Source organism: Physcomitrium patens, chromosome 7, assembly GCF_059467195.1.
Source record: "Physcomitrium patens ecotype Gransden chromosome 7, ASM5946719v1, whole genome shotgun sequence".
Classification (NCBI taxonomy): domain Eukaryota; kingdom Viridiplantae; phylum Streptophyta; class Bryopsida; order Funariales; family Funariaceae; genus Physcomitrium; species Physcomitrium patens.
Window position 1 is genome coordinate 523,946 of NC_143416.1, and position 17,501 is coordinate 541,446.

The 17,501-nt window shown below is 37.0% G+C and overlaps 1 protein-coding gene across 5 annotated transcripts; it reads left to right on the forward strand.

Moving 5' to 3' along the window:
- The first annotated feature begins 5,407 nt into the window (after positions 1-5,407).
- LOC112284741 (uncharacterized) lies at positions 5,408-13,013 on the forward strand. 5 transcript variants are annotated; one of them, XM_024524891.2, is made up of 15 exons: positions 5,408-5,648; positions 5,732-5,787; positions 7,089-7,234; positions 7,404-7,446; positions 7,660-7,875; positions 8,165-8,237; positions 8,481-8,552; positions 8,826-8,887; positions 9,143-9,211; positions 9,523-9,551; positions 9,823-10,027; positions 10,381-10,641; positions 10,803-11,858; positions 12,051-12,237; positions 12,532-13,013. In XM_024524891.2, the coding sequence occupies exons 5-15, from the start codon at positions 7,717-7,719 to the stop codon at positions 12,810-12,812; spliced, it is 2,454 nt and encodes an 817-aa protein (XP_024380659.1). In that variant the 5' UTR covers positions 5,408-5,648; positions 5,732-5,787; positions 7,089-7,234; positions 7,404-7,446; positions 7,660-7,716; the 3' UTR covers positions 12,813-13,013. The 5 variants fall into 5 exon arrangements, with proteins under 5 accessions (XP_024380659.1, XP_024380665.1, XP_090107743.1 ...); XM_024524897.2 differs by having other exon boundaries at positions 10,381-10,602; XM_090251617.1 differs by having other exon boundaries at positions 5,413-5,533.
- Positions 13,014-17,501: the final 4,488 nt, after the last annotated feature.

Here is a 17,501-nt window from a genome sequence, read left to right on the forward strand (position 1 = left end):
TTCTTTGCATTTGCACTTTACAAAGTGTGATCTAGTTCTGATATTTTCCTGCGCAATTGCCTTTTTGTTGAATTTGGCATCTTAGCTGATGTACTTTGGGAACGCCCAAGGTTGACATTGTAGGGGAAATTCTTTGTCTCTGCAAGTGGTTGCAAAGGAGTTTAATGCGTAGTCACACTTCAAAATTAGTGTAGAATCTAGCGCATCGATGTTTTAGAAATTGAGAATTTGGGTGACTTCTACCCCAATTTGAAGACGAAAGGGAGGCGAGGTTCACTAAGAGGTACAATTAATGTCTGCGGTGGAAGTCCCTTTTTAGTATGGCACTTTGTTTTTGTTTTTCAAGAAATGGAAGGGAGTAATTTTTCTTCGGATGGTTGCTTTCTGCGAAGGGGCCATAATAACATTCGTAAGTGTCTAGTCTTAATTCAAATACTGCTTTCCGCTTAAGTGTCCTTGTCGGTAGATATCGTTTATGACTGGGGTTCTTCGGGGATACTACCAACCATCCTTTGGACCTGCACGCGCTTGTGCTGTTACACTCCAACTTGATTCTCAAATGTCTTAAGGAAGATTCATTGTTCAAATGTAATTGGTTGCAGGTATACCCTTTACTAAATCATTGTGTATCCATACTTTCATCTCGAGTTTCCCATTTTCCATGCGGATCCATCCTAAAAGTCTGCTTTGGAAACCTTTGTCCGAGGTTACACATAGTTCCTTCAATTGCTGTGAAGATCCAGTAAGATCACATATCTATGAGCTAGCCAGATAAGGATTATTCTTCGCTAACAATGATCTGTTTCTACACTATCCTCTTCTAGTGCTATTTAGGTTTGAGATTTTGCTTCGACTTCCGCTATAGACATCGCATTGGTCACTGATCATATTCTCTCTGTGGCTCTCTACATTATGTTTCGGTCTTTTTCTTGAGCTGTTTTCTCTTCCTGAAAGTGCTAAATTATGGAATGAAGTTTTTTATGGATAGCAAGGCAGCTTGATGCTTCACAGTAGGGATTATCTCTGCCGGAGGCCAATGCATGCATTTCACACCTGACAGTTTGTGGAAGGACTAGTAATTTTCCTCAACAAGTTCTCCTGAGCAGTTTTCCGCAGTCTTACTCTTCAAGTCGACTTTGACTTCGACGTTGCCACTGAATGGGGGGAGATAACGCAGATCACGCTCATTGAACTTCTGGACTATGTGCACCATTTCTTTTTGGTGAAGCAAACTTATTCCTTTCTGGGCACCCAAGTTCCATAAAAAGAGGGAACGGGATTGGCTTGAGAGTAAATTGTCAATTACCAATGATTTCTCGTGTTCCAGCTTCTCCAGAAGCAACTTGGGAATGGCCTCGACCCCTTCATCCCATTATGAACTGGAACGTTGACCTGTTGCTGCAAGTCACCCTGAATGGAAATGAAGAGTGGCTTTCTTGGAACCATTCAAAAAGGTTCTCTCCACTCGATTCTGGTTATGAATCCACATCAAATTCAAATATTTGCAAAGGGAATTCCGTACAGTAGCATGGTGTGCGTATGTATGTCTGCCCGTCACTTGAATTATCTCTTTTACGGAGTGGGGATGAGAAACCCTAGCTCTTGATCCAAGGCTTTTCCGAGACCTAGAATACAAATCCTAAGAACCACAAGGTCCACAAGATTCGTGGCCTTCTAAGGCGAAAACAATCACAGCCCAATGAGAACTGTCCCCGAAACACTCCTCCACTGTTCTTCAACAAATTCCACTCGAACTACAGCTGTTGGATATTCGTCTCGCCGAATATGCAACAGCAGCAGCACATGCATGGTGGCTAACCTCGGAAGTACCGAAAACAGAAGAAGCTTCCTCAAAGCTCAAGTAACAATCCCATATGATGTACCCACTGCAGTATTATATATTGGGTGTTGTGTATTGGTAACTTTAGTATTATATATTGGGTATTGAGTATTGGTACTGTAGTATATTGGGATTTGGTATAACCAGCCGGTCTCCAAAAACAATCCCCTCATAAATGAGCAGCACCATTCGATTGGATTGCAGACAGAGAATGTGGACATTCAACTGTTCAAATTTGAATATTCTCCATGACGTGGCTGTTTCGGAAATAGATTTGTGGATGGATGTCGTCGACGTGGGAGTAGATTCTGTTTGATGAGTGACAGCTGCCAGTTCTGGTCAACGGGTAGAATTTGAATGTATACCCGGATGTTGAACCCTCGATCCGGGTACCAATCGCTACCTTTAGAGAACTTGGTTCACGATCTTTCAAATAAGTTTTCTACACCTAATATTTTGGGATTAAACCCTAAAACCCCAAACCATATACCCAATGAATATTCTTATAACAAGTGGGATGATTGTGTTGCAACTTGAAGGTTATAGTTATTTTTGGTGTTCATAAATGATTCCTCCCACTGTATAGTTGAAAGTACACACAAGTAGTTGATGTGCCATGTTTGATTTTTGGATGTATTTTGAGTATTTAAAAAACGCACAATTACTTGATAAGCTCATATTAAATTATAAATGCATACATATGTATTGCCACAATGTATCTTACTCCAATTTGCATACCTTTATAAAGTACCAAAATCAATTAATATATTTTTTAAACTAATTATTTTGGTAACATTTCTGTTCTGTTACACCATCTGGGCATACTCTTGCTATCTCTGTCACACACACACATGCACATATCATCTTTGTACTAATTCACTACATGATATTAATGAGGATATCCTACTTCAAGATAACAACGACTACCCTAATGACGTTCTTGAATAATATATATTTTTGATACCAAATCAATGATATTAATAATATTATATATCAATATATATATATATATATATATATTTTTTGTTAGGAATTAAGCATGATTTATTTTTGAAATGAGCATAATATTTTTTATGAACAAAGAACAAAAATGCACACACACTGTAACTTGTGCAACTTTCAATATTACTAGCTTGTCTTGGTTAAAAGCACATAGTTCTTAATGGTGAGGAAAAGAATGATTGAAATTGCAGACATAACTACTGTGTCAGAGGAATCATGAATATGAAGCTGAAGATTTATACATATTATTGAAGATTGTGCACATAATCGAACACAGTTTAATAGCTGTGGATAAAGTCTAAATATTCTTTAATCAATATTCAAGTCACATATCAATCATAAAATATTTTCTGGGCATTTCGATCGAGTTAATCATATTATAAAATAAAATAAATCACACAAAACTTTGAATTTAAGAATGTAAAAATATGGGAAACTTGATTGACAGGTAACTGTTTTTTTAAATATTTTTTCATTCTTATTTTTAAAATTGAAATTTGGGTTATTGTCATGGATGTTCATATTTAGTATTTTGTTTTGTTTTTTTGGTTATTTCAGTGACTCAGTGCTTGTTAAATCATTTAACTGATTTGTTACATGCACCTCAACTTACTTAATTTCTCTTAATATTATATCATGTTCAAATGTGTGATTGAGTTATTTGATTGTGTATTTAAATTATTTTAGTTGTTTTCACTCTTAAAGTTTTTTGTGACTTGGTTTTCTTAATTGCTGTATATCTACATACATATACGTATGTAATCAAACAGCATGATATGGCAAATATTTTAAAAAATAACATATTTGACATATTATTCCTCAATGACACAATTTTTTATAAGATAATCACCAATTATTAGATTATTTGTTTAGATGGATATGCATGTACAGTTTTTTGAGTTTTATTTTATCTTTCATGCTTTTGATTATTCGTTGTAATTAACGAGTTTGTATTTTCGTTAGATGATTTTGGAATTTTATATCATACAATAACTTTACAGGAAGTCTCAGTATAAAAAGGTTCAATTAGTATCTTTCTAAAGGTCGGAAGACTAGAAGCTACTGGATAGAGTTCTAATATGAATTTGTCTACTGCTAGATATTTCAGAATCTCCTTCTGTGATAAGAATCTATAAGGTGCACTTCGTATGAAAATTATTCTTGCCTTCCTTCAATTTATATTCTAAGGGTATTAAAAAGTATATAATCCTTTGCATTTAATTTAATTTCTTATCAAACGAAATAGCAGAAATATCATACTTTAACCAATACAAATGTCAAATCCACAATTACTTAAGAATTTAACATTTAAAGAAAAAGCAAACAAGTCAATCTCAATCACCTCAATAAATCCAGGTAAATCCCATTAGTACATTCCATTCTTGTTCGCCAAGTTACTTTACTCAAATAGTGAAAGTCTAATAATAATTTTAAAAAAGAATACCATGTTGAGAATGTGCACAATGGTTTGAATGGAATGATGGTCAAAGCAATTATATATAATTATTATTACATATATTTAATAACTATATAATTATTATTACATATATTTAATAACTATATAAATATTATTATAGGGATCAATGGCTGGAACCAGTACAACAAAAGGGGAATGATCCTCCAAGTCAAGCCTCACTCAATTTCCAAGTCCCCCCCCCCACTGCCCACAATACTCTCCAAGTCCAGCTTCTCAAGTCCCACCCTAAACCATTCTTGTCTGTGTAGCCTTCATTCATCCACCACAAACTCATTCATCCATCACAAACTCATTCATCCACCACAAACTCATTTATCCATAAATCATTTATCCCCAATGTCAACCACCATCCATGTAGGGAATGGGTGACCATGGGGAACATGTGGACACCATCCATGAAGGGAATGGGTGACCATGGGGAACATGTGGACAACAAGTCCAAGCTCAGGCAAATCACACTATATTGTTCTTCTACATGGTCAAGGACATGACATGTGGATATATTATGGAGGGAAGGGGGCATGATGAGGAGGCAGAGGAGGTTGATTCAGTGGCTGAATCCATCAGACAACATCAAATGTCAAGCCCAGTTTCACTGCAGACAGTGGGGTCAGTCTTTTCCTTTTCCCCCAAGTGGGGGCATATGAGCTCAGCATATGAGCCCTATTCACATATCTTCTGCCAAGTCACACCCCCACCCCTACTACACCGATCAAATCGTGACGTGGCACATGATGACGTGGAATCTCCTCAGGTTTTGACCATAGCTTGACTGGACCCCAAAAGATGAGTCTTCCTGGTTCAAGTGTGAAAGCGAACAGCTGGGTGGGGGGGGGGGGAGCTCAATACACAGCAGGTGCAGTCAACTCAGACTCCTTTTCCGAAGTTTGAATGCGGCAGGATCGGTCCTCCCTTGCCCGAGGAAGAAAGTTTCGCCAGGCGTAGACAACCGGGCAGCCATTTTGCCCTTATATAGCTCCGATTTGTTTCTACGGGCATCTGCCCCCCGGGTCAGGAGCCTGGTCTTCCGGCCGTCCCAGGACTGTCTGCAGGAGAGGCGCCATAGCCAGCGCAAGCGAGACAGACACACAGACTCACAGACACCGAGAGAGACAGAGAGAGAGAAGGACGCGATGGACTCTTCGGAAGGGTTGCCGTGGCTTGTTGATCTCGACGATTAGCGGTGCTGCGGGTTGGCTGGTTGAAGATAAAAGGTAGAGGTTGCAGATTTCATGGCTGTGGCGAACCCTAGCTACGATCTGTGCCTCAGAACCAGGAGTCGGGGGAAAGCTCTGCGTCGGGGGGTAATGTAGAGTGTTGGAGTTGAAGGTGTGGTTTACTTACCTTGCGGGGATGTGTTCGATGGTTTTTTTGATTTTATTTTTTTGATTAAGAGGAGTGTGGAGGTGCAGGCTCGGTGGATGTCGGTGGAGTTTGAAGAGGACGGAGTAGACAGGGCGTTGGGGTGGTAAGTGCATTGCTGTTTTGCTATTTGGAAGTGCATCGTGGATAAAATTCACCGTGTGCCGTCATCGTGTAACTCTATTTTAAGCTCCCTTGTTCATCTTGGCCTGCGTTGGTGGATGTGTAATGGCACTGCGTTGGAGAATGCAGGGTTTACCGCAGTACATGTTTCGCAGCGGATTGGTGAGTGGTTGGTGCTGGTAGTCAAACTCGCCAATGGCTTTAGATTTGAGTCTTTTTCTAGAGGCTCTACAGCTAGATGATGATTTGTTCCACACCGGGGGATAGGACGGGGTGGTCAATCTTCCGGAAGTGCAATGTTGGGGCGCGATTGGGGAGGGATGTTGAATGGTGGTTCGGTCGTTCTGCTGGATCTTAGGTCTGTGCTGTCTGAAACTCGATTTACAGTCGCTCATTTCTATCCTCCAACCTAGAATGTCAACTTGTGATTGATCTGGAAGTTTCTTATGTCTGAAGTCGTTACATACTGAAGAAACTGCAAGGCTCTTGTGGGAGTATTGTTCAAGTAGATTACTTGCAGAATTAGTACCCTTAGTGAACCTTGAAATTGGTTGAACCCAGAAGTACTTCCCGACTAGTTACTGGCTTAGCCAACCTCGACGCCATCGTTACTTGCGGTTTCTGTGATCCACATCAAAGGTGGATTCTCGCTCGTATAGTTCAAAGAACAGCGTTTATCATTGCAGGCTTAGAGTCTTGCTTTCTGCCAGGGTGACCAACTTCTTACTATTTCTACTTCTTCTCGGGATTTAAGTGGCATTTAGACTTCGCTTATGTGGACATCACAAAATCAACGTGCAAATAGGATGCAATCGTAATGATTTTAAGCAGAAGTTCATAGTATATGTCTTTCACGATCGATGTCCATTGGGCAGCGAGTTTTCCCTAGAGGTTATTCGGAGATATTGGATCATTGCATCTTTAGTTTATGGAGAGAGTCGATAATCTATAGCGAGTAGAATCCAAGCTATACGCTTCATTTCGAGATATTAAGCTAAACATGGTTGAACTTTAACCAGAGTACTGACGCAATCCTTCGAGAAGTTTGGGTACTGCTCTGAGTTGGAAGAGTTTTTAGAAGTGGGGACAGGTCTCATACGCGGGGAGTTAGAGAGGATGGGAAGCGTGACCGTAACGCTGCTTTCTAACTTTTTTTGGATGCAAAGAAATCATCATTCTAAAAGTTGAATTGAGAGTGTTATAGGATCTGTGGGCTTTGGCAGGTCTTCTCATATATTGTTGGACGACTTCTGACCATTAGCGTGTACCCTGATTTGTTGGCAGTTTGACATCACAGTGCCTTGGGGCGACGTCAAAAGAAAGCTTCTCTTCACGTCTGCATCACTCTTCCTGGTTTTCCATATTCTTCTCTGATGGAACGAGCTGTCGAGCTGCCACATTATTTTTAACAACTCTTATCATCGTAACAGGTATGCTCTGATAGGACCTCTTTTTAATATATCTCATAGTGGTAGTATGAAAACTCAATGGCGATACATGGTACTGCTTCAATTGGTTGCCAAAGGTGACAGCTGTATGTCATGTCGGTCAGGACTTTATTTATTTATTTGTATTCATATTCTCTTGTTCATGTTGCAGAATTTTTTTTACCGTCAGCAATTCCTGAAAGAGCCTTGTGGAGGTAAATTTGTCTCTACCTGATTATCAGTCTTGGTTGTATTATCGTTTCAGTTCTCGTGAGTAGACTTTTTCATAGAAGTGCAATAGCGTAGTGGGTGTCGTTCTCTACGTAATTTCTCGACGATTGATCAAAAGAAAGACGATGCTAGGAGGATGTGAGGATCAGCAGGTTCTGGAAAGTTTGTTTTTTTAATTTTTTTTTCTTGATTTGCAGCGGGAGAGAGAGAGGGGGTTTAAGAAGATGCGCTGGTGGTGAAGGAATAGAGAGAAAATGAAGTCGTTCAAGAAGCTGCGGGACTTAGCGCGGCAGGGAGGCAAAGCTAAAGACAAGCACAATTATGGAAACGATAATAACCGTCGATATGAGGCGCATGGAGTGGGCTACGTGGAGCCGACTGAGGATGCGGAACTCGTTACCAATGGAATGAAGGTTGTTCTTCGAAAGACAATGTGACTTTTAAGCTTCAGTTGTGTTTTCTTGAAAATGAGGCCCAGTTGGTTGGTTGGATGGGAGGCCCTTTGCTGAGGATCTAGAGAGAGGGGAACGAATTGCTCGTCGGATAGTTGGATGATCCTGTGTGGCTTAGGTAGACATTGGATCATCTGTCAACAGCTATGCAATGTGCCTTTTTTCTTGCATTTACTGCAATCTCCCTGTTTATTATATGTCTATGCCACAAGAATCTTTTTTATGATCAAAGATGTGGATTATTTCGCAGGATATTAGAAGCATACAGAAGAAATATGAGTCGCTTGTCAGCTTGTCAACCGAAGTTTCCCATCGAGCTTACGGTATAGATTCTCTCATTTTCCCCTCATGTTATTATTATAATATTTCCAGGGAAAAATTAGAGCACTCTCCTGGCTGTTGAACTGTTTCGTTGTGTCTTGCTAATTGATTTTTATGTTTCCATAATTCTCCTATTTTTGGTCCAAGAGACGGGTTACTGATTGTGTTTGCCCTTTTATTACATTCAAGGCATCGAGATTGTCGTGATTTGTATCCTGACCGAAGGTGCTTATGTTCCTGCCCAGACTTATCCACAGCTGTATCAGATATGGCCTCATACTTTGTGGCTCCTGGTGTCTTGGACGATCAAGATATTGGTAAGTCACTATAGAGGTGTTATGTGAGGCCTCAAAATTGGGTTTGTCCTTTCATGTATGAGCGCATCTGTCAGGTCCAGTTACATTAGATTGTCTATTGAATGGACATAGAGAAGTCAGGCTGGCATTGTGCCTGCATATTCATTCCGTAAAAATATACTTTCGCTAGTATAACTGAATCGCCTCTAGTTCGTATTACGTCAATGTCGCTATTGTCGATGGCTCAAGATACCGAGTTCCTAATGGTACCGGAAGCCGTTGATATGTTTGTAGGGAAAATATTTAAACTTGTGGGAGAAGTGCAGTTCGTAATTTCGCAGTCTTTGGAACTTTATGTGAGTAGAACCTCTCTCTAACTTGTCTTGATGCCTTCAGCTTCGCATTAGATGTTGCCTATATTGAAGGGTTCTATTCAATTGCGTTTTTCCCTTGATCTCGGTCATACCTGAGGAGATTGTGAGTTAGTTGTGATGATGAATTTCATTGTTGGGATTCAGTGTGTGTATTGTACATTTTCTTTGGTAATTGCCACGACAAATATTGGTTTGCTATAGTTGATTTAGTTTTTAAGGTCTGTATTTGTATTTCAGGCATCTCATGTCACCCAAACAGTCACCACCCCGACAGAAAATCTTATTGGTGATTTACGAGATGTCATGGTCAGTTTTAAATTCCTCCCCGCATCCTTGAGGTTTATGAATTTTAGTTCGAAGCTTTTCGTTTGCTGATCCTAGCCTTAATTTTTTTAATGCGAAGATTGTAGATTTGAATCGTGAGACCCTCGATTCAATTAGTGTTTTAATGAAATTCAGCGGACCCCTTTGACAGGAATTGCCTATGTGTCTGCATTTGTTATGATTGTGATGTGCTTTCACATCTATATCAGACAGAAACATTAGAAGATTAAACAACTCAAATTGGGCCTTGTCTTTTCTAACTTAGTATTTACTACTCTGGATAACTTCTGCAGGAAACCAAAAAGCAGTACGATGAGAGAAGGTAAGATGTCTTTTAAACTGCTTTTCATGTCATTTTCTGGTATCGATCAATGTTTTTACTCAAGTCTAGCGTTTCTCAGCCTCCCTTTTGTCTCTAAGTCATTAGGAATAAAGTTCTGTAATTGTTTTGGGTTGGACACTGACTGGGGCTATTACTAGGAATTATTCTCGAAATTGTGGTTTATCTGCATCTTAGTTAAGGTAATTATTGAGTTCAAATCGTGACACAAGACTCCTGTCTAAATTTGTGCTGGGTAGCCTTTGCTTAACAGACAGTCCTTATATCATCATCGGCTACGCATAGCAAAAGGAAGATCTAAAATTGGAAAGACCGATGCTCAGGAGGAAGAGCAGCTAGAAAATGTTAGAGAACAATTTGAAGAAGTCAGCCAGTTTTTAGGAGATCGGCTACTCTCGTTACGCCAAGGTCGGCCTCGAAGCCTTATAACTCAAACTGCCCGCCATCATGCTGCCCAGGTAATTCTTTGACGTGGCTTATGTTCTTCATTTCTTTATTACATGTTGACTATACTTATGGATTCCGCGAGTTGAATATCCATTTAGGCTTTGTTAAGATGGACTAGCTTTCTTTATTATCGATATCAGCCCAGCAATCGGTTTTTGTCATTATTTGGGGCCTATCTAGCAGATAATGTTATGAGAAATATTGCATCAGTGGGTACAGTTTAGGAATTTGGTTGTATCGCATGTATACGATTGGTCTGAATAGGTTCATTTGTGCAAATGTTCCTAGATTTGGGGTACGTTGGCATGATGGTGACGGAATACTGGTGTATATTGTAAATCGTTCATTCTTGTTGGTTGTGCAGATGCAATTGTTCAGCAAAGTACTTACATCACTTCATGGCATTGAGCCTCATATGAAGCAAGTCACTAAAGAGTTGAACATTGACCGACATCTAAGTTCCGCTGACGGAGATGTATTTAATGATGAGATTGAGGATGATGAAGACGTGTCAGACATTGAGCATCATCTCGATGATGCTGGGTCCTATTTTGACGACGCCGACGAAGAGAAGGAACATCACCATGTAAGAGAAGATGATTTGGGGTCGGAAAGCTCTGAAATTGTGAGTTTGCATCTCAGTTAAATCCTAACTCTTCGATGTCTCGATCTACCCATTTGTTGGAGGTTCAACAGCTTCTATACTGCAGTTGATAGGAATGCTGTTGTTTCTTACTCAGAATACCCCTATTGTGCTCAGGTTTGGAGGGTTATCTGATCTTGCAGGAAGCTAATTCACGATTGAACATGTCCCGGGAATGGAGCTCTCACATGGCATCAGGAAGTGATAGGCCTGGAAATTCGGAGAACGAGGGGGATTCCCCGTTGCCTCGATGGATAATCAAAGGGAGTAAGTCAGCACCCTCATCACCACTTACTGCCTCTCAAGGTGTGGATGATGTTGACAGGGCTCCTCCCACATATGTCTCTGCTGTTCTACCCCCCACCAGATCGCCACCACATGTTTCTGATAGAGGTCACTCGGGGGTGTTGTATAGTGACACGCGTCCTTATGAACACAAACCCTCAACCTCTGAACAGACTTCTCCTCGTCATCACAACGGTACACCCGGGCAAACGCCACGGTTTCAGGGGCGAGCAACAAAGATGGGTGTTCCAATGTCGATGTTTCCGCCATTCGATCCTTCACAGACCACTTGGCCTATGCCTTTACCTCCACCTAGTGACCCGCCTCCCATATTGAAATTCCCAGCTCCAACTGCCGGAGGCTTTATTGCGGCAAATTCTGGTGCTCCTGGTAATAAGCACAAGAGATACAGTTATTCAGGTCCTCTTACTTCTTCCTCAAAACCGAGGGATAGAGCATATTCTTCAGATGTTCCAAGTAGTGGGCCACTGCGGCCATTTCCTTCTTCAACAACTTGGTCTGATCAGTCTAGGTCACCTAAACTTTCTCCATCCATTTCCCCTTCTAAAGTATCTCCACCTCAAATTAGTGAGTTACACAAACTCCCTCCACCTCCCCTTGGTTCTAGCTCGTCCCCTATAGCAGCATCGTCAAGTTTGATCGCGCACTCAGCGCCTTTGCATAGACATGCTGATAGGCATGCCTCTCCCCTTCCTCCTCCTCCTCTTGGTAATGCATCTCAGAACCTTTCCGTCGGAGGAGCCGGTAAGTTGCAAAATATACAGCGATACAAGGGGTTGGCAATCTCTGAGGATGAAGAGAGAGCTATTCCATCTGTACAGCCCGTACGAACTTCGCACAGTGGGCATAGTGGACTGCTAACTACCCCTAGCAATCCGCAGATTGGTCACAAGGTAATACTTCGGTCTGACTTTCGCAAAACTGAATTTTGTTCTTCCTTCACAAGAATGCTACATTGTATACCTACCTACATGGTAAAGATTCTGTCTTGTAGCAAGTTGGTTGTAATGCTTCTCTTAGTGTGGTAACTCGTATACACAGCATTTTCAAGTTGCTAGATGTTTGACACAACAAGAATGTCACAGAGTCCCTCGCTACAAAGGAGTGTATCCGGCTGTGGGGTCTCCGCGGCTCCTAGACATGCTACACTCCACTTGACAGCTCCTGGTAGAGTGCAATCTGGATCAGGTGACAAAAAGATGTGGAGACTCAACACTACGATTCACTCTTCTCCAAGTTTGTCTTTAAAATATTCCGTGGAGTCACCTCCATGTAAGTCCCTTCCACTTTTGTAGAAGCGGACGTGTTGTAGCCTGTTGATTAATTCCAAGATGTAGTGACAGAAAACGCAGAATAAAATATGTTCTAGCGTCTTCTCATGGTACCCAGTGGCTTTCTTCTTTAGGCGTTGGTTAATTTCAATGCTGTGGTTGCTGGCTTCAAGAACAGGAGCCAGTCTCCTTTTTGTTGCTGTAGATATTTCCACAGCCTAGTACTAGAAAGTTTTCATCGTCCTACAGAGTTGCTCACTGTGAAATTATTCACCTGATTACCTGCGGTGTTCAGCTATCGATTCTTTTGAAGGAAAGGAAAGACCTCGGTTCGCCTCCAGCGACTTTGAAACAGCTCGTCGATCTTTGGACATGGCATTAACAAGCGGCACCAGCAACAACACTAAACAGTCGAAGTGGTCGAAATGGAGATCCTTTTCAGCCCATGATGGAGAGGACTTGTCGATGATGTCCCAGTTGGGAACCAAACATCATCATCGAGATAGCTTGCAAGCGCATGGTTACCACGCTAGCCCCAGGCTTGGTACCACAACCTATGGCGTTCGACATGTTTGATATGCCAGCGGTAACGGGGTTAGTATTGTTACAATAATTCTCCGTATATAACAAAAGCTCTCATAGCCCGATGTATATTTAGGACTACTCTTAGGCTCTATTTGCTGAATTAAATTCATGATCCCCTTCTCTCCCCATTGTACCAATCATGAAGTAGAAGCTTGAAATTGTCCGGCATCTTTCTACCCTGCCTTCTCTTTACACTTGTTATTTCTTATGAATCTGTTTCCTATTTTTACCAACCCTTTACTTTAGTGTTATGGAATTCTTGATTGATTCTAAGATGCATGTCAATAAACTTGTAAAAATTTCCGTTTGAATGTGTATACACATGGTTTCAAAAGAATCACTTGTCCAATAAATTTAATTAGTAAAAAAATCGAATTCAATTGCGAGATAGAAACTTGTTTGAATTTCAAATCAAACCTAAAAAACCACATCACGTCTAGAAGTAAAATAATTATAAATATTAAATTTTAAAGGACGTAATTTGCTACAAATTGATAGAACATAGTTGGTTATAAAATAGGGCACAAATTGCAAAAATAATAGAAAATTACACAGTTCAGTAATTGATTTTTCGAGTAATTGTGTTAAATCTTCATCTAGGTTAATATTGCTTGAGTTTTAGTCACAAAACTAAACTAGAAATAAACATATAAAAATTAATAGAAGCAATAGACTTTATTCATTTTCTTAATATTGTTGGTTAATAATCTCTATACTCAAATTATGTTAGAAGGATATAACACTTCATAACTTATTCAAAAAGAAAAAAGAAAAAAAATATATATATATATATATATATAGATATGAATACATATCTATTTTTTAAAAATTAAAAAATAACAAAAATTTTGTCTATTCAAACTTAGAGTAATATAGATTTACTTATAATAAAAAAATTATAAAAGATTTTATAAGACACATTAAATGGTCTTTAAAACTAAATTTGTGTATTTAGAGTTTTGTTTAATGTTCAAGTATTTAGAAGATGGAAGAGAAATAACAAGAAAAAGAATAGAATATAGATAAAAGTAGGAAGGAGGAAAAGAACAAAGTTTTATCAAATTACATATAAAATGTAAGGAAATTTTGTTTATTTGCTTGTTTGGTTTTTTGCTGCTTGTCTACTTTTGTAATGTTGCAATGCTTTACAAAAATATTAATGTGCAACATCACTTTAAAACACTTTACAAATCTTACAATAGCCTTGACTTTGCAATAAAACTATTTTACAATCTTGCTATTAATCATGATCATGACAAGCAAATCTTATATTGTCATGCAATCATACTTTGTTAAACTACAAAAAAAACTTATGTTTAAATTTTGTCTTGTATCACAAAAAATCAGAAAAATATAAACAAATAGTATTATAAATTTTAATCTAATATTTTGTAAGTATTCTAAGATATTTTAGAACACTACTTAAAATTTTAGATTCTTTAGAAGTGCTTTTAAAATTATGAATTATTTAAGTATATAATAAAAAATATATTATTTTGAAAAAAATATATTAATAGTATATTTTATATCATCAAAAACTATACAAACAACTTGAAAACTCTAGAATTTTGGCACAATGATAGCCATCCACAACATCCATGCAATTCCATACTAATGCAATGGATGCTTGTATCAATATTTCATTTGTCTCATGGATGATGACAATTGATCAATCTCATTGTCAACTTGAGCATGATTAGATCTAAGCAAAGAGAGCTTCACTTGGCCTCGACTATAATTACTTGCCTTGTCTAATAATCACTAAAAGGTCTATGTCTTCTTATATGCATGCCCACATCTTGTGACATTGCTTTTATTGGTGGAAGTAGTGGTGTCACTAGTATAGTCAACAAAGATTGCTATGCCTTGCTTGCTTCCTTTAAAAAATAGACAATTGTGTGAACTCTTTGGACTAAAGAGTGGTGTGATGGAGGTGTAGCAGATTGGATAGATTGTAATATGAGTGCAAATACATGAGAATAGTAAAACTAATTGGCTACTTTTTGAAGTGTTTTTTTTGTTCTTAGAAGTAAAAAAGTGACTAGATTGTTGTATTGATTGAAGGTTGAAAGTGTATTGTATTAAAAGAGTATTAATTTAGTTTATGCATAGAAATTAATTAAAAATAGAGTGAAACTAAGTATATTTATAAAATAGATTTTTTAAAAGTATATTGTGGAAAATTTTAGGAACCTAGACTTTTCGTTTAGATCTACTTTTTCATTATGTTCAAAGTTTCTAGTTTACTAAAAAGAACAATAGGTTGATTGCAAAATTTAGATACTTAAAAATCAAGTAAGAATTATATTTTTAATAAAGGTCCTTCTTGTACTAAAGTTTATAATTACATTAGAGATTGAATTCTATTTATTGAAAGTCTAAGATTTAGAACTTCTTTTCATTTATTTACAATAATGTCATTTGTGATGTCCCCGCTTAGCCATTTGTTTAACGTAACTATAACTTAAACATGGATGAAATAAGCATTCAATTTGAGTTTTCTATGAGACTTAGGTTTCTGGCTATAGCACACAAAGATGGATGTCTTCTATAAGGATAGTTAAGATTACCATTAGAATTTTAATAGCTCCAACAAACATTACATGTTCTATTAGTTTTGACTAATGATACAAACCAGTTTTGTATGTATTTAATTGTGTGCAAGAAATAAATTTCATGATTTTGATATTATCTTTGTTCTTTTATTTAATAGTCTTTACAACATTGGTGATAACTAATTGGAGTGCGTTGCAGAGTGGGATGAAGACAAAGAGTGTATTGTAAGAATCATACTTCTTATAAATTTATTGAGTAAGAATCATACTTCTTATGAATTTATTGAGTAAGAATTATACTTCAAAATAACCAGTTCTTTATTTATGGGTGATGTTTTTAATAGTAGCAAAAAATAAAAAGAAACCATTTGTTATAATACAATCAAAAACCATTATGAAACATCTTTTTATGAAGTCTAATTAAATAAGATATATTATAAAGTGTTGCACCGAGACTTACAAATGGAAATTGCATGTATCACAATTTCAATTGATAAGTACAAGTGAATTTTTCATTTGCACATTTATCTATAAATACACATCCTTTGGTATCGAAAACTTGGACAATTGATATGCTTGTGCTGATTGGATAGTGGATAATGTGAAAAAAAAGTTGGATGAGACATCACAATATAAAATTATTGTGAATCACCAAATTGACTTATATTTTTTTTTAGAGTAAAAGAATATAACTAAAATGCCAAGTGCAATTATTAGATAAAAGATTAGGTGAAAAAATCTAGTAGTAAGCATTATAAAGTTAGTAGATTAATTACAGTTAGTATAAAAAATCTAATACAAAAAATTTAGTATAAAATTTCAAATAGAAAGCATCTTATGAGGCATCAAATATGTATCTTTTTAGTATCTTAGAAGCATCTAAAAAAAATCTAGAATATTCAAAATTCTAATATAATAAGATAGGTATATGGATTGAAGAATGTCTATATACAACCAAATATAATCTAGATATATTTCAAATATAATAGGTATAAGATACAATGGCAATCAAAATATGATTTATTTTTGTGTAGTGAAACGGCCATTAGGTGAAAGAAGAAGGAAAATATTTTATTATAAAAAAGCCTATTTAAAAATATATAGTAGAAAAACATAGATAAATGATAGGCAAGTAATAAGATCTATTAGTATTAAAACTTCCTTTTATTAAAATAAATTCTATTTATTTTGTAAAGCTATAAATAAGACAAAATAAGGTAGATTAGTAAAATAAAGAATATTGGCATATGTAGAAAGAAGTTAGAAGTTGATTTTAACAAAAGTTATCCCAAAAAGATAAGAATTGATACCCAAAGACGAACGGCTGCCAACCAGGATCAAAATTAGATCTCAAGATACAAAACCAAGTACTTGTAGTAATGCCAGGATTCTTTTAAAAATTAGATAGTAAAATTTGAAAGAAAACTTGAGGAGAGATTTTTGAATATTAGTTTCATATCATTTGGATTAATATTGAGATTTTGAAGGATTTTCAAAGTTAATAATATACTTGGTGGGTTTAGATTTTGAGAAATAAAAATGCATTTAGAAATTTAAGGATTTCTTAAGTTTTGTTGCATATATATGGGTGAAAATTAGGTAATTTGTTTTTGTACTTGTTGTGAATGTGTGTAAGAAATTTGAAGTCAATTAACTAATTAGATTGAAGTAAATGAGGATTTTTGTAAGTTATGGTCTTGAAAATTTGAGATTTAAGGTGAGTAAGTGATTTTAAGATCTAGCAATATCTACCAATTGGATTGAAGAAAAATTAGGTGAAAGAAATTAAGACTTGAATGCCTACATAAAAACTAATTTTTGGAGCAATTGAACAATTTAGTAAAGAAAAATCAGTATTGAAAGATCAACATTCAAGTTGGAGAAGGAGGGCAGCCAATAATTGAGAAGTTTTGGAAGCTTTTTTTGCAATGGATCAATTTGTTTCTTCTCAAAATTTATATACTTGTTAATTGCTTGTTGGTTGAAATTTGGGTGAAATTTTAGTCAAGATCTATAATTCAATTAATATTTATTGAGGTTTCAAGTAAGTATAATAATTGATTAAAATTTACTTGGAATTTGCTTAGAGTTCTTTAAAATTTAGGATTTTCTTATGATTTGATTA

Excerpts from the sequence above, each read along its gene's own strand:
- LOC112284741 (XM_024524891.2), top strand. The coding sequence starts at position 7,717 with ATGAAGTCGTTCAAGAAGCTGCGGGACTTAGCGCGGCAGGGAGGCAAA. Across the intron at positions 9,212-9,522 it reads GTGATTTACGAGATGTCATG|GAAACCAAAAAGCAGTACGA; the intron begins GTCAGTTTTAAA and ends TAACTTCTGCAG. Across the intron at positions 10,028-10,380 it reads CCCGCCATCATGCTGCCCAG|ATGCAATTGTTCAGCAAAGT; the intron begins GTAATTCTTTGA and ends TTGGTTGTGCAG.